General features: G+C 37.8%; 1 protein-coding gene across 3 annotated transcripts; it reads left to right on the top strand.

The window, feature by feature from the left end:
* Positions 1-5,801: 5,801 nt before the first annotated feature.
* LOC113148240 (synaptosomal-associated protein 23) lies at positions 5,802-18,146 on the top strand. 3 transcript variants are annotated; one of them, XM_026339854.1, is made up of 8 exons: positions 5,802-5,921; positions 9,680-9,794; positions 13,153-13,194; positions 13,529-13,577; positions 14,171-14,288; positions 15,213-15,386; positions 15,515-15,659; positions 16,001-18,146. In XM_026339854.1, exons 2-8 carry the CDS (start codon positions 9,738-9,740, stop codon positions 16,061-16,063), a joined length of 648 nt encoding a protein of 215 aa, XP_026195639.1. In that variant the 5' UTR covers positions 5,802-5,921; positions 9,680-9,737; the 3' UTR covers positions 16,064-18,146. The 3 variants fall into 3 exon arrangements, with proteins under 3 accessions (XP_026195639.1, XP_026195637.1, XP_026195636.1); XM_026339852.1 differs by lacking the exon at positions 5,802-5,921 and adding an exon at positions 5,973-6,141; XM_026339851.1 differs by lacking the exon at positions 5,802-5,921 and adding an exon at positions 6,766-6,851.
* Positions 18,147-18,161: the final 15 nt, after the last annotated feature.

The raw sequence follows: 18,161 nt of genomic DNA, 5'->3' as shown, positions 1-18,161 counted from the left end.
CTTTTGGAACCATGACTTTCTCATGTATGAATGTACCACTGGTCACCCACCTCTTTGTCTTTCTGTATTATTATGACTGTGGTCACTTACAGTACCTTCTCTCGAACTGGCAGGATGAATGGGTTTTGGGATTTGGAGAAACGGTGGGTGGGGGAGTGGGTGAAGTAGGAATGAATGGAGGACGGGTGAGAAAAGGAGGCGACACTCAAGTTGCATGACCACTGTGAAATCTACAGATCAATCTTGTTTGTAATGATGATATATTTTTTCATGGGGAAAATCAGAACCACCCTGCTACCACTCTCTTGCTCTCCCTAAGACTGTTTCAGACATCAAAAGGAAAATATTACAAAAAAAAAAAACTTCTCTCCTCACACGGTTTCTCCTGTCTGGCTTTCGGTCAATGATGGATTAGCTTGGGCCAGGAGATAAATGGACCCACAGGGTGAATCTGACTGGAATCGGCCCTTGGAGCCCAGACCAGATCACAATGGACGTAAACAGTGACTGAAGCTGGTCTTGGGACTGAGGGTTAAACCAATAAGGGAACCGCATAGACTGTGGCAAATGAGGTGAGGTGTGTGTGGTAGCATCACAAGAACACACACATGCGCATGCACACATACACACACACACACACACACAGTCTTTGATAACGAGACTGTTCCTCTGAGACGGTCGGAGCATTCATGGACATGACTTTAAAGGGAATAGCACAAAGAGAGAGCGAGCAGAGGAGGAAGGGGGAGGGAGAGAAAGTGTGTGTGTATCATGGGACTGAGACTTCTTTAATGTTGGGAAGCGAACATCATGAGTAAGCACTGTGAACGCATACATGCACACATGACGACACATGTACAGCCACACACGCGCAGACATATGTAGAAAAGCACATGCAGATATAGACATTTACAAAGACATGGCATGCACATACACACATATACAAAGACACACACACACACTCAAGAAAACACCAACAAGGGGAAGCACTTCCTTCCCCGTTTCATCTTATTTTTGTAGCATTTAAAATCACTGTTAATTACTCCTGTGTGGGATGCAGTGATGGGATATAGCCTGTGGAAGATTTTAAAAAAATGTGTCTTCTTCTATTCCACTGATGCTGTCCTTCTATCGTTCTTCTTCTTCTTCTCTGGTTTGTGATCCATGGTTGGTAGTGGTAGGATGCCTCCAGGTCTGAGCGTCATGTATGAGTTTGTCTCCTTTTCTGTTTGTGGTGTTTTTGTGGAAGCTGACCTCAGTCATTAAAGTCAGTGAGTGAAAAGTAAACACAGAAGTCAGAGCAAGGAGAGAAACACACAAATAAAGATTGTCTTTTTGTCTACTCGAAAAACAAACCAAGTGAGTGGAATTTCTTTATCATAAATGTGAGTTACTTTTCATGTTTTTCACTCAAATGGCAGATGATTGTATTTGTGTATTAAATTTCACCTGGGTCTTTATTTTGCCCAGTCTATCTTCCTCTGACGTCAAAGTCGGTGAGCATTGAGCTCTGCCAGTCAAAGCATGAAATTATTCAGATGAAATCACCCTCTTCAGCTGTTTCTCCCTCAGCGATATGACAGTTAATCTGAACTGCTGACAACATGGAGACTGAATAACTTGATAGCCTTTCCTCTCTCGTTTCCGTCAGAATTCCAGAAGGGTGGCCTACAAGAAATGGAAAGTGCATGTACTAAAACACTACTAAAGTACAGTTTTGAGATGCTTTACTTCAGTACTTACTATACTTTATAATTCTACTTCACTACATTTCAGACAACATGGAAGATACATTTTAGATTTAGTAGTAGTAGTAGTAGTAGTTTCTAATATTTTTAGATTGTGAGCCCCTCACAAAACATGTCTGAGTGCATTTATATCCATCTGTTTTCATGCATATCTTTAATATTCACATAAAAACATAGAAACGCCAGAAATATTAAAATCTTTTTACACATTGCTGACATAGAAAACTTGGTGTTTAAAAGTTTAAAATCTGTGTGCACTGATCAGGAGACTGAAACATTCCTTATAATACATGAAACAAATATAAACACCATATTTCCAAAGCTTTTTCCATCCTTTGAGCTTTGCAGTTTGACCATTGCTGTTTCAATTACATTGTCGTGCTGTGCTTTAGTAACTAACTTCTAATATATACAGAACAGCAAGTGAAGGAAAAGTTCTGCATGATTTAAACATCCTGCTACATTTATATACAAACCCGGCCAATGGCTTCCATCAAAGAGTGATTTCTCCTCAAACCTTCTCACATGGTTTTATTTAAATAACTGTTTCGGGCCAAAGGAGGTAAATTAACCATTATTTCATTTTAAAAAGTAAAGGTTAGAGAGTTTTTTTCTGCCTGGCTTACCTCATTAATCACCTCACAATCCCTTACATTAATCTTATGTCCCTTTGGAGGGGCCAGACCCAAAGTTTAGTAAGCACTGGACTATACCCAACCGTGTATAACGAATGAAGTTCAAACTAGCTCCACCTGTATCAGCTACAACAGCAAAAAAGTACTTGCATAATGATGTATTCATGTAATATATAATACCAGGCCAGTCGAGGGAGTTCTTTTCTGCAGAAAGAGTTCTTTAGGCCCTGTAGTTTTGAATTGTAGAGTACCTTTTGCTAATGATATTTCTTGTAACTTTATTTTAGTGGATTTTTAACGCAGAACTCCTGCTTAAAATTGAGTATTTTTATGTTGTAAATGTGGGGTTGGTACACTATCTATGTTTTCCACCACTGCTGCCCACTGCTTAGAGAGATTATTCACTCAAAAGTCAGGTTTGAGCACTGGCACAGTTGATATGTCCATCAAAAGTCAGGTGTCCTTGAGCAAGACATGGACCTGTTAGATGCTGGTGATGCTTACATGCTTAATGTCTAAAAATGAAATGTTTCTTCTCCTCTCTGAGCTCAGTAGGTCTTCACCTACTCAGACGTAAATAGACAGATAGACAATAGACCTTTTCCCCCACTGGGACTTGTAAGGGCCAGTGCTGGCTTGAAACATTCATCAGCCTTGTTTTAAAAGTGTTATTTGAAACTGCTGGCGTGTCTCTTGTGGCAGTGTGATGCAAAAAATAAAATAAAATAAAATATACATATATCAGAAACATTGTTTTTGGAGAAAACTGAGGGACATGAATAATAGATGAGCTTTGTCTTGCCGTGTTTGGCGCTCCTGTGCATAGCAGGCTAATGGCTATCGACGTCTCTAGTTTCCATCAAATTGCTTCATATGAGAGCTCAATTCAAAAGGAGGAAGAGTAGATTCCAGTGAAAAGTAGATGAGGGAATGAAATTACCTCTGAATATTGAGATGCACGCTTGGTCAGCCAATTCTTTGTCCCGACAAGTATCAGGTACCAAGGGAATTAGCCTAACGTAAAATTAAGCCCAATCAAGCAAGGCACCAAATTCTTCCCATGTCTCAATCCTTGTGAGAGGAAAGATGAATGTGTGATACATCTGGAACCGAGCCAGAAACGAACAGATGTGCTCCTTGAAATCTTGAGAAACCAGTAATCTGGGCTATGTCGCTGACACTTATGCACACACACACACACACACAATTATATCCACATGTATTCTCTTCCAAATCTAATTAATTACTTGATTATTTGAGCTCTTTTCATTGGATGGCACACACGTGGGACAGTAATTGGCAAGAAATAATTTGGCCTAAATGATGTTGGTTTTGGCAACAACCAAAAAGCAAAGCCAGGAAATACAGATGGCGACCCCTCTCTGTTCTTTTCCTCTTTTTATCTTCATCTGTTCTTCTGTTGCTTTCTCACTCTCAAAGACACATTATTAGGCTATAGGCTAATCTATTCTCCTCTCTCCCCTGTACTTTTGTCTCCTTGTATTCAACTAACTGGCATGATTTAGGAATTATGGAATTAGGGCAGCGCTCCCATCTCTATTAATGAGGAACGGCATGATGAAAGAGCTTGATCCTGAACGTGCCATCTGTAGTCACTACTACACATTCACTTAATCTGTCTCTCTTTCACTCACGACTTTCTATCCTATTTCTGCTCTTCTGCTTTCTCTCTCTCTCTCTCACACACACACACACACACACACACACACACATTATTGGCTGCCTTATTTGTAATTACAGAAGAAATACTAATTCTTTTCTTCAAGCACGGATGGATGTGGCATGAAATGGCACGGCAAGAAAGTTAACTATGGGCCTGCACATCCATACATACATGCACACACACACACACACACACACTCACAGGAGTCCAGATGGATTGTGTGTTATTGCTGAATAATGCATGCTATGTAGACTCTATAAAAGATACATAGGCTGAGAGAGATGGGCACCGTTCAGGAACCGTGGGTAGTTTGGTGAGGGCAGCTCTGGAGCATCCCATGTGCAAATTTAGAACTGTTACGAAAAGGCTGCTTTTAGGTTTTTTCTTCCTGTAGGTGACCCAACAAGGAAAATATTTAGCTGCAGTTAAAGAGGAGAAAAACACTTGCCTTTCAGATACTGTCAGTTGATATGTTGTCTGGCATTCTGCCCGGTGTCTTTGCAGTCACCTTGAACAGGCTTTTGTGGTTTAAACCATAAAACGTGGAGAATTACACAGCAGATTCAATGCTAGAGGCTCAGATTACAGAGCATCTCTCAGAAAGGCTATGAAAAATATCCAGCAGTCTGTCTTCATGTAAAATACTAAGAAGTGGGGAGGAGGGGGGTGTGGGGAGGTCTGGGTGAAGGGTAAATGCTGCACTCATGTGGGGAGAATGAGCAGCGCCTCTGTTGTTTTTGGTTTTTCTTTCTAGAGTCATATGACAGGACATGCGCACCATCATGTGTTGCGTTTAAGTGTTCTTTAAAGACTCATTCCTCTGAGAATATGCAGAGAAATACAACCGCTTAAGCAACCAGGACAAGGCAGTAGAAAATTCACACTTTGTCCTGGACTGTTTTCCTATGTAACATTTTAGCCAAATTGTTATTTACATAAAAATAAATAACTACAAATAAAACTGTCTGTGATGATTATACATACCAAGGTATAAAATCACATTATACAAAATGTAAGGCCTTACTTTTATGCTGCTTTCTTCTTCTTGTCCATTGTACTGTATTGTATAATTTCTTCAGTTTTACAATTTCTGACACACTGAATTTGTCTGCTATTATTCAAGAAGCTGTATTGTCATTCCACAGAATGCAAGGAAACTGTGGATGGAGATAAATTTATAAGATTGATAACACACACATACAGCTCATAAAGTACAATACTTTGTGATGCTACCAAACCTAATTTACAAATACAGATAAAATAGCCTGTACATATATAAATTATTTAGATAATATAAAATAAATTACTACACTATTTTAATAATTTATAAAGTAATGCCAAATACAGAAAAATCATACCTCTGCCTTTCCAAATGTGCATATTATCCTAATTTTATTATAGCCAAATCATACAATGTGTTAACAAAGTTGAGTTACTGGTTGGACAAAACAAAGTAGTGTAACAATTTCTGACAGATAAACAAAAATATACATGAATTCTTATTTATTTACATATTAGTTCAAATAGGACAATATTATAGGCATATATGATAATAACTTACTGCTCTATTTACTTTAAATGATTTACTTAGAGTTGACTGATTATACTTTGTTACTGCCCTCTTTAAGTGTCATATTTTTTCCTTTAATATATGATCTGAAGTTTTCCCCTTACACCGCACTGCCTGTCTTCTGTTATTGTCCTGGAGTGGCGACATTTCCGACAGCCCTTAAAGGCACCAACCGACACACTTCGCAGAGCCACTGAAGGAATTCAGAAGTTGTCTGCGCCAAGTTCACATACCGTGAAGAAGGAGGAGTTGCGGACTCATTTTTAAAACAAGGAGGGTTAACTGTAAGTATTGACTCCCTAGATAAATGTCCCTCTCTCCCTTTCAACACTAGTTCATAGTTGTTTGAGTAGTGGCGTGATTAGGCTTTTGACAGGAAAGCGGAACTGAGCTAGCTAACTAAGTTAGCAAGCTAGTAGCACTTTAGCTAGGAGGTGAACAAGTTGCCCTCCGGGTCCTGCCCCGTTTATGACACTTGATCACAAGAGCAACTTTTCTGACAATGTAAGACAACTTTAATCTGCTTTGACAGACTGTCGGGCACATTTTCCACCGCTTCTCTATGTCGTTTAAAAGTGTTATTTTGAGGACTTTACAGATACGAGTTTCGTATGTTGGGTGTGGGGCTGCTCCGACTTGGCTGGTTTTAGTTCATGTGTCCCATTTAAGCTGAACACCACTTGTTTGTCAAGTGACCCAGGTTAAATAGTTGCTCAGCATTTAAATGTACCACCCTTCTTGTGAGATAGCAATTGCCAGGTGTGATGATAAATGATTAATTAACCTATGAATAAGTTGCCATGTGTTTTATCCAGTGTTTTCTATTATAAGTAGCAGCTGTAGTGAGAAACTCTTGCAGCTTTGTCCTAAAATAAAAGCTCATGATTTAGGTTTTGTCTGTACAGCAATATGTCACTTGCCCTTTTGTTTGTTTTTATACACAATGCATTATGAGTCAGCCATCCTGTCCAAAATATTACACACTTTAATCAAATGGGACAAGCTGCATGGAAAATATATTTTAAAAATAGATATGTTTCAGTGTAGAAAAAGATAAATGTGAAAACCGCACGATGACAATAAGAAAGATTGTGAGCCAATGTGAGATCTGGAGGAACAGGTTTGGGTAGAAGAACAAGAAATGTGTTTCCCTGTAGGAGCTCTTGTGTTAGCCACTCTTTGCCTGTGCTGTGAAGAAACTTCACCATGAGTCGGTAGGTCTTTTTAGGCTTGTTAAATTAATTCTGTGGTTGTGAACTAAAGTGTCACAGTCTTGTGTTGTAGATAGTGCAGTGTGAAAACACAGGGCTCACTGAAATTGTATAGTATTTACCCCCTGAGTGTCTTTGGTGTAATCTTCTCATCACTAAATCATGAGGATGAATCAATACTTGACTATACTAAGAATTGCAAATTTCAGTGTTGACATGTTCAGCTGCTTGTTGTTGCTTGCATTACATAGTTCAGGGTCTATGGAGGAGTCCTCCAGTGTTACATTTGAAAACTCAGTCTCTTGCCAAGTCCAATAATCAGTTACAAAAAGCAGTCAAGTCTCTGTGAACCAAGCGCACTCCTGTCCAAAAAATAAAAACGGCAGTGTCAACAACATTAAATTCTCTCAACTGTCTGCCAAGTAGACAATCCATTTTCCTCGTCTATTTTTTTTCTCAGGATGTTTACTTGCCGTAGGTTTGAAAAGTGGAGTTGAAGTTCAGAGGTTATGTGCAAAACAGGAAAATGTCACTTGAAAAGGAAACAGGCGTTAAGCATTGTTTCCTGATCTATCTGTCTGTTGGAATTTAAAAACCCTAGACTTGGAATAAAGGAAGAGTTGTTAATGGTTAACAAGCTGCGTCCTTCACAGTTCAGTCTTTCTGCACCACAAGAAACAAGCTTAATTCTTTGCTTATGACAATCTTATGCTGCTGTTACTTAATGCAGCTGTTCATTTCTCTAGATGCTATCATGCTGGACTGCATGAACATCGCTTTACGCACTAATCAGATGTAGTTTGAATTGGAGTTGTATGTGCTATTTAGCCTAGATAGTGTTGTGATTACAGGTGACTTCAGTTCTTGCAGTATGTCTCCCAATGGATCTAGACAGGCACAACATAACCACACCTGTTACTCAAGTTCTGTTCCCACAAGGTGTTTCTGCCTGACTGTATAGTAATAATCTCTACTCATTTACATCATATACTGCAATATTGTCTCTGAAAGTACTGCAGGGATTGTTGTTGCTTCTCCTTGGCTTAGATTTTGTTTTGCTTGCCTTGTTCCTCACTTGTAAGTCGCTTTGGATAAAAGCATCTGCCAAATGACTGAATGTAAATGTTGTTGTTACCTGTAACTTGTACAATCCTCTTCTTACCTTTCTCTCATGCATAGGGCTGTTTACTTCTAATTATTTTGCTCTGACCTCTACTGAAGTCAGTTCTTCCCCTTTTAAATGTTAAAACTCAACCAAAAGGGAGGGAAATTATTCAGTATTACAGCTGTTAAAGACCAACCATGATTAACACTTCCTGTTGCTAACAATTCTCTGCAACACTGTATTGCCTTGTGACTGCCCTGCTGTTGAAAATATTGCGCAAGAGCATGAAATTTTAATGTTGAGCTAAGCCTGCACTGAGCCTTTACTGTAAATGTGGTTGCAACTCTGTCTTGATGTGATTAGGGGATTCATACTTCAGATGAGCACATAAGATGAGTACAGTGTCAGCGGCTTTGGTCTTGAGCTGTAATATTTTTTGTAGTATTGAGTACCCGACATGTTTTGTTTTATGTATTTAATGTTGATGGACATTTGTGCCTATTTAATGCACCGTAGTTGCTTTGCTATACTTACAAATGGTGGATGTGTATTACAGTGCTGCTGTGGTAGTACAGGCCTTGAATTCAGTCACTTAAGAAGTCACAGAATCGCATTAAATAATATTGATATGCTCTTCCTTTATCTCTATGATAAACGAAGAGCATTTGCTGCTTATTTTACTCTGATAAAATGTTAAAGTAAGATAAAATGAGGGTAACTGGGATGCTATTTTTAGAAATCAGAAACACAAACTTGAGTTGCATTATGTTGTTGTTTATGAACAATATTAAAAAGAGCCATGTAAGATTAACATTTTTAACACTGCTCTCACCTGAGCAATCTTTAACCTATAATTGGGTGTAGCACGTTGTTCTAATTTCTTCATTTTAACAGCCTAATTGTCTTTTATAATTTATTGCCCTACTGTTTTATAGTGAAAAAACTGATTTCTAGTCTAGTCTTAGTATTGTAGTAAACCTGAGTAAAGGTTTGCATATTCATACGCAGTTGGTTATTTCCCTATCACAGTGTCCATATCTCACTTCCCTCATTGTTGATTCGACTGGCCACACTGTAGTTAGGCTTCCCACCAACAAGGAACTACTGTAGAGTACTCGCAAAATGAAAGTTTTTGCGTCATCATTGCTATAGTTTGTGTGTTTTGTTGGTGATGTGATCCCATTACCCTTTATCACCCCTATTATCTGCTGTTTGGAGCACAATTCATTTGTGACCAAACAATTGGATAAATTACAGAATTGTATTTAGATAATATATCAAATCAATACCAGTAATTTTATATATTATGAGAAGTATTCAGTTGAAACCACATATTTAAGGTCCGATAGGCAGTTGTTAACTATTAGGTCTAACTGACTGAATATGGGTGTTAACAATAACTTATATAGTATTGCACATATGTTTTAATATGGAGCTTACAGCATTTAAAGAAATTGCTGTACATGTTACTCACATTCTCCAAACTTATTAAATTTGTGTTACTAATTGTGTATATTTTAATATGATTATCAAAGTTATTATGTAACTTGCTGTTTTAACTACATTAAAAATGTATTATGGTTCAGCAGTGTTTAGTGTTTTATTTTTGGTGTTGTACAGACAAATATATTTTATAGTAACATACTTCAAAGTCAGAGCTTTATGATAATTTATGCTTTCTGATGTGATTTCACTGAGTGATTTTTGAACTCTGTCTTTTTTGCAGGCCGCAAAATATTGAACTTGGTGCCACAGGAGGAACCTCCAAACACGACAGCAGCAAAATGGAAGAAATGACTGTGGAGCAGATGACTGCCAGGGCCAACCAAGTGACTGATGAGGTACTGAGTGGTTCACACACACACAGAATCTCAGAATCTCCCTCTCCTTCGTTTTCGGTTTCCGTCTGAGTAAGACTTTCAAACTGGTATCAAATAATCTACTCAGTATTAAATGCCCAAGCTATGAAAGTTGCAACAGGAGCTGTAGTGAGTGTTTGAAACATATTGAGCACACAGATGGTTTGCTTTTATCAGTAACATCAATAATATGTTTAAATAATTCTCTTGTTGTTGAATAGTTTGGTTATAACTGGTACATTGCCATTATATCCCAATGTGTGCAGCAGTTCTGCTTATAGTACAAAATAAATGTGTTTAAATTTAACTTTTATTTTAAGTTATAGCTTTAAAAAGAATGACTTTAGCAATAATTAGTACACAATTGGAACTGAATTTACAAACAGCTGAAGTAAAGACTTGTAACCAGATTTAAGCTCATCGCAGCCACTTTCTCTGTGAATAGTAGAACTGGCAGACACCTTTCACCGTATTCCTGCAGGCAGTGAATGTATGTTGGATGCGAAAACTGTTTTTTTACTTTAATTCATGTCAAAATCACTAGAACTGATATGGTAATTATCCACTAACAAGCAATCAGGACACTTCAGGTGCAAAACATAATTAGATAAGATGCAAACAAATGCACTCGCATCTAAGAAGAAGTGTTAAGAGTTTTACACGTTGAACCTCTGAAGCTCTTTTATTTATCTATTCTGTATTGTTTGCTTTAACTTACAAAGGAAACTAGGCAAAGCTAAGAAGGTTCCCCACTTGTTGTAGCTTTATGTTTGGTGTAAATACATAAACATGCTACTAATCTTCTCATGTATATGTGTATTTCTACTATTTCTATCTACAGATACTTAAATTAGCAAAATTCAAAGCAATAACAGTGCAGATAATAAAATATATACTCAGTTAAATGTGTAATTGATCAGTACTATTGAAATATTTAATTTAGCCATGCACAGAATAATCAAGATTTGTCATCATCATCATCATCATCATGAAAAAATCATTTTAACCATAACCATGTTGAAGAAAGCTAATTTTAGCTTAGTTGAAAGTCAATATGACATCAAACAACACACACACTCTGCAGTATGCTGCAGTATAGCACTGAATGAGCAGGGGCTGGGTAATTAGATTCATTGCGTTCACAGTTGATTATTAAGCCAGGCATTAATAGGAAGCAACTGAGGCTTTATGCCTAATTTGGCCTGATAGCTCCCCTACCCTTCTGTGGTTTTGACAGTGTGAATGTTGTCAGCTATATCCAAGCATTTTATCAAGGAGATAATTGTTTAATCAGTACTCCAGGGTCTCATATGATCAGCCATCTGATTCAAATGGAGGCAAATTAACTTACTCTTACTGGGCTTGTAGCTGTGTACTTTACCTTCCTGTAATTCTGACTCTACTAATTGTCTTTGTGTTTTTTCATAACTGGGATTTTTCTGACTTAACCTGAAATTTTCTCTTTGTGTCTTTCTTCCTTCCTGTTGCTTCCTCATTGACGTAGGAGATCATAGAAGGAACAGGGCGTAAGAGGGTCCCTCTGCTAATGCTACTTACCACTCTGGGTTTTGGTAACTGCTCATACCTTAAACACTCAGAGCATGACTAACATTGTATCTGGACAACATCAGAATTTTATATAGGAAAATATAGTCATTAAAAATGATGCTGTCTGCATTGTGTTGAGTTATTTAAAGTCAGTGTTGCTGTGATACTTCTTAATCATCCTGAAATATTGCAGCCAATTAATACTACAGCAGCAGAACATTTGACTTTAATGTAAAATAAAAAAGAGCCCCCAATCTAGCTTGCTAAAACCTGCTTATATCCTGCCTAACTGTGCTTCCATTTGAGTCATTGCAAACAAATGATGAAAACACCATGTCATTGTCTGTATCTCAAAGATTTGTCACAGCACTGCAATCTGGAAAATCTGGCAAAGACAGTGATTTCAGGCTTAATTAGCCAAGTTTTAGGATTTTAGGAGACATAATGTAATGTTTATCCACCCAAGTGATGTTCTGGCTAAGCCAACAGAACCTGGCTGAGCTCAACACATCCCTCTCGCCAATTTCATGTTTGTCTCTTTCTCAACTCACTGATTAATGTATTCAGAGCAAACATAACACAGAGAGAATGAGAAATCAGGTCCCAACTCTCTCTTGTTAACAATTCATTAGTGATGGTAACAATGGAGTCATGCCCTGAGTTGCTTCCGTGCTTTGCTCCTTTGGATGCTCTACTCACTGTACAGCACTTGCTATTAATAGAGACACAGAGGCGTAACTCCCCTGAACTGACTGCATTCCAGTTTGTCATTAACACTCTGTCTGTGTACGTGCATGTGTGTTTTTTGTCTATGTCATGCTGTAGATTGGTAACTTTTGTCTTATTTGATCAGGGAGAGCTAAGGAGCAGTGACAGGAATCAAATCGCATACGATTGTGTCAAATGCATGATGTACTGTAGAGAAATTGGCAGAACTGTGAATTTGTATTAGAATATATTTTATGTACAAAAACACATCTTACCTCCAGACCAGATTGTAAATAAACAAATTAAATAGGGCTTATAATAACAGATATGTTATCTGTAATATAGATATAATAAGTAATATACAATCAGCGTTCATGTCTCCTGAAGCCTGAACAGTCTTATAAGCTATAGAGCTGAATTTCAGTTCTCGTTTGATAAGAGACTGAATATGTTTTGATTTTTGGTCTGTTATTAAGACAGAACAAGAAATTTGAAGAAACATAATTAAACTAATCATTTGTTGCAGACTGATTCACTGAGAATTTAGAAACTTTTTAAATCCCAAAGACAAGAAAACCAAATTTAACCTGATTAGTATAAATACATAATCTCAGATGAAAATTGGTATGCTATCACAGCGTAGAACTGGTTTTATAGATGTGTTGCTGTTTACTTTCATATCTTAATGAATATTAATGTTGTTGCTTCCAGCACATGTTCTTATCACATCCATCTTTCCATTTTACTTTACCCTCTTATCTCTTCTTTCTTATTGTCTCCATTTAATACCCTTCTGTTGTCCTGTTCTCTTCTGTTCTGTCCTCTCTGCCACATTCACACCGATCAATTGGTTTGAATGAGACCTTGCCCTGTCTCTGTCCCAGCCTAAACAATCTAGACTTTACCAATTCCTGGAAAAAATGTTTAGACAAAGGGAAGAAAAACAGGTTACCAAAACATTACCATGTTGCAAGAAAAAAGTGAGGTGTGAGTTCACCACCAGTCAGTTCTGTGTGCAAAGTGCTATTAGCCAGCAAAGCTCCACACTCCTCATTATTTTCTAACACCTGTCTTTTTCTTTCAGTCACTGGAAAGCACACGGCGGATGCTGCAAATGGCAGAGGAGGTGAGACTGTTAGGCTTACAGTTCTGCTCTTACTGACACGATGCACAGCATCATATGAAATGTAGCCCTGTATCAGTCACCAGAAAGTGTGTCCATGTTGGTTATTCAGTGGCCCCTCTGCGCTGAGATAATGAGCGACGATGGTGTTTCAATGTCCTGTCTTACAGTTTTCATAAAATAAAACTTGAAATGCTTGAAATTAGGTTAGAGAAGATTTCCCCTGTACAGTGAAATATTGGGGCCATTGTTAGGTTTAGATTAAGTCAGGACATGTCTAATGTGAAGTGTTTCAGGTTCAAAATCCTAAATTAATACGTGAAACTTGTGATTTCAGAGCAAACAGACGGGCATCAACACCATGGTGATGTTGGACCAGCAAGGAGGTACAGTATTTATACAACTTATTTATTTTTGTAGTTGTTGCTTTTTGAATCATTCACGGGAAAGTCAGGGAATCTGATCTCTTTTTTTGTTGTTGTTGTTGTTCCTTTATAGGAAGCAATTCTTTGCTAGTCCATAAGTGCATGTGCACCAGTAAAACTATTGTAATCTAAATGATTATTATTACACTAATACTTCAGGCTCTGCACTATAGTACATGAAATAAAGCGGCAGAGGTGCTTATCTGCATCTGCAAGAAGCATCGCAGTGACAGTACAAGCTATCTCTCTACTGAAGGATAAAATATATTTATAAATGCTGTCCAAGGCATCTGCTCCCTTTTTTACAAATGTGAATTTGTGATCATTTGTTATTAGACCTGCAATATTTTATTTTATTTTGTTTGTTGTACCTCTAATGACCCAGTTATTGAACCCAGCAAAGAATCCTTACAAGGATCAATAAAGTTTAATTGAATCTATTCTTAATTGATTACATTAAGGTGTAATAAACAAAATTAACAGTAAGGCCCCAACTACCTGGATACAAAAACAGATATCTGACATGGAATGGTGTGTCTGTGTTTGTGCTTTAGAACAGCTGAGGAATGTGGAGGAGGGCATGGACAAGATCAACCACGACATGAGACAAGCCGAGAAGAACCTCACTGACCTCTCCAAGTGCTGTGGACTCTGTGTTTGCCCCTGTGACAGGTACACTGTACAGTCAGAGCTGCTGCAGCTCATGTGTGAATTTTATTTATTCATTTCTATCCCATTTAGTTTTTTGTTCACAACACTGTTTTAATGTTACATGGGATATGAAATTAGTTCTCAGCTGTTGTATGATTTGTAGTTACAGCTCAAAAACGTGGCTGTGGCTTTTTTTTGCACCCCTAGTTGGAAACTGGAGATTATGCTGTTGAAAATGAATAATATAATCTGATGCTGAAAGATTTTAACTATGGTGTTGTAGTTTGTTCTATTTAAAATGTGCTACAGCTCAGATTCCCACTTCTGGCTTCTTCGCCATAGGAAAGCTAACCGATGCTCTATAATAATGTCGTTTTTAGAGCTGCCTGCCATGTGAAACTGATGGGATAAACCATTACTAACCATTTAAACCATTAAAACATGGGGCAGAACTTATGTGATCGCTGTGCTGGATGCTTCTGAGGCTACATTGATCAGTCAGGTTACTTTCATGTGAACACTTGGTGTGGCTGGTAACAGAAGAGTATGATATGAGGACAAATGTCTATTAGAAGATGCTGATATCTAATAGTTTATGAACTAGTACAAACATCAGTGTGCAAAGTTCTTCACATGACAGGTGCAGTGTTTTGTGCACACTCTGAACTGTCTGGATCAAATCATAGCATTTTGCGCTCTCCGTGTGTGTATGTCATAAAACCATACCTAGTTTTAAACAAACAATCTTCCCAAAATGCTTTCACGTTGGAGAAGAGGATTCTTTGATGAATACCAAAAGATAAGGTAGGGACTCTGAACTTTGTTCTGATTTATGAACATCTGTGATTCCAATAAAGCTCTTGTGGATGCTTTTATTTAGAGATGCATGTACTTGTATTAATGTTAACATTTTCTAATTGGTTGTGACTTTGTTTTTTCCTCTAGGGTGTCGTCTATTGAACACGACTCACGATACAAGCGTACCTGGGGTACTGGAGGAAGTGAGGGGGACGGTGACTCCAATGGCTCAAAAGTTGTGTCAAGGCAGCCGTCAGCTGTTCGCAATGGCCAGGCTGCTCAGACAAATGCCTCTGCGGCGTCAGGCCCATACATCAAGAGGTGCTCTTTTTGCGTCTCTATCAATGTTTTAGTGTAGTGTTGTCATGCACATGATGCCATTTAAATATTGTCCTCGTGTCATGTGACATACTGACATTGACAAATTCAATTTTACATCTGTGGTACAGGATAACCAATGATGCACGTGAGGATGAGATGGAGGAAAATCTGGATGCAGTCGGCAGCATCATTGGCAATCTGAAAAATATGGCTGTGGACATGGGCAATGAGATTGACAAGCAGAACAAACAGATTGATGGCATTATTGACAAGGCAAGTCTGCATTTTAATGTTTTTCATAACAACTTTTAATCATTTAAGCTCATATAAACAGAATGTACTTACTTATACTTCCAGCTAGAATTATTGGAAACTGGTTAAGAGTTTAACTCCTGCATTATTTACATCCATGTTAATCCAGTAGCCCTCTCCTTTGTCAGCACATTGCACCATATGTTGACATGTTGCAGCTACCTGTAAATCAGTGGAACAGTGATGCCACTTTGTAGCCCATTACCTGTTTATAGAAGTTAATAGAATACGTTTTTAAATGCATTTAATGTAAGTACTGACTCAATATCTTTGTAATTAATTTTGTTACGTATTTCTTTCAGGCGGAAATGAATAAAATTCGCATTGATGACGCAAACCAGAGAGCCAACAAGCTCATCAAATAGACAAACAGCCGTGCTTCTGTCAGCTTCATCTATCAACCTAGAGCCTCTGTCACAACACATACACACACACACACACACACACACACACACACACACACACACACACACACTTCACATTGTCTTTGACAACATTAAAAAAGATGTAAAATTGTTTTTTGCCAGCAATGTGTCTGTTTCCATTGCACAACGATGTAAATAGAAAACATTTATACATTTTATGAATTGGCCAGCAGCACATCTCTTAAACATTCATAGTCATGCTGGACTTAGAGAAGCAGTGTGAGCATCACTGCTGGTTGTTACCAAATAATGCACCAGGCCTGCCGTTGTATCATATCACACCATTTGAAGGAAGGGAAGTAGCACAGGTCACCTGCTATTCTTTCTTATTGTTTCTGTATTTGCTTATAATCAAGACCTGTCTCTGTCTATGTGTGCGTCTCTGGTCTGTATGGATGAGGTCAGCGGTCCATATTGATCTACAGCACACATTTAATTTATCACCCTCTGTTGGTCCCGTCTTGACACAGTTGCATATAGTATGATGATAAAACATAGTCCTTGGTTTGAAACAAATGCATCTTAACATCTGTCTATTGTATAATTAAGTTTATGTATTGTGTGTTATATGAGATAATATGCTTATTTAATTCTTCTTCTATTGAGCAGAAATGACTTGTGAATAAAGTTATCGTTTTAACACTTTGTTCCCATGTCATTTGTGCCATTTCATATGTAAGAGATTTAAAAAATATCAAACATTGTGCTTTAGAGAGAGTCATGACGAATCCTTTCATGCTGGAATTCAAAGCACCTGCCCCCGAATAAGAGAGAGCAATTTTAATGTTGTTGTTTTTTTTGACTGATGGGAAAGTTATTGCAAATCTTAGAAATGTAACATACAGTAGTGTCACCTATCCTTCAAAGTGAAAGAGGGTTAGTTAGGATGTTTATCTTTACCTCATTGGACAAATCTAGTTTACTTTCTAACACTGAATGTGGAAAAGTGGTTGAATAACAAGATCGTTTTTTGTCATCAGAGGATCAACTGCTGTATTTCATGTTTAGTGTGTCTTGAGGTTTTTCACTCAGTGATGTAAATATTGAAACTTACTGTAGCTGTTCAGTAATTGTCTGCAGTCGGTCTGTTAATCTAATTTCATTGTTTTGTGTTTTTTATTCTTGTTACCTCTTGGTTAATGGGGATTTATAAATTAGCACATAAGAGGAAATTTAACAGCTAATGCAGGCTAACACCACCTTTCTCATATTAGCTGCCTTGGCCATTGTAATTATGGTATATGCAGCTGTTTTTAAAACAAAAAAAGAAATTAATCTGAAATGAAATACTGGAAGCAGGAGCCCTGGCAGTTCATCGTACATGATCCATGGTTGTGTTGTAACAACCACTATGCCAATCACCTCCTTTTGCATATGTTGTGTAAATATCCAGTTTTCACTGCAGATATACAGAACAATAATATCTAATGGTGGAAAGCATCATTTGTTTTGTCAGAGCTGTGGCCAGGCTGAGAAATTGCCACGGGCAGCGTGCTCCAAAAGTATGCATGTAAATGAATGTTGTTTAAGGGCTAAATGTAGACGCAGAAGAAGTGCTGGTGAGCTCTGCTAAGGTCTCGCTGTGGAAAATTGGCTAATGATAAAGTTATACAGTGTGCTGAAAATATCCCTCATGCATCTTCTGGTTTATTTGATTTGAAGAAAAAAATGATTGGTATGCTCCGCTTCAGGCATACAGCGATTGAGTTTGTAAAGATTGAAATGAACCGTTATTCAGGGCTTTGTGTTTCTATATGTAATTATCCTCAGCCTGTTACCTGTCAGCTGAGATCCAATTAGCCTAGCTTAAGGCTGCCTCCCTGTCTTCAGGTTGTTTATTCATTGTTTTGCCAACAGCCACTAGAATGTAAATACAACAGTTTGTCTGTTTTGAAAATGTTCATATGCAGCTCGCCTTATCTGAAATTTGCTTGGTTAACAAATCACAAAGTTAAAAACGCCTTTAGTTTTACTCCTGCCTCTGTTAAATTGTTTGTACTTAATAAAGCTATACTCAAATGCATTTCACTGCACCTTC

Source organism: Anabas testudineus, chromosome 22 (assembly GCF_900324465.2).
Source record: "Anabas testudineus chromosome 22, fAnaTes1.2, whole genome shotgun sequence".
Lineage (NCBI taxonomy): Eukaryota > Metazoa > Chordata > Actinopteri > Anabantiformes > Anabantidae > Anabas > Anabas testudineus.
The sequence above is the reverse complement of the archived record's forward strand: the minus strand, read 5'-3'. Positions and strand labels throughout refer to the sequence as shown.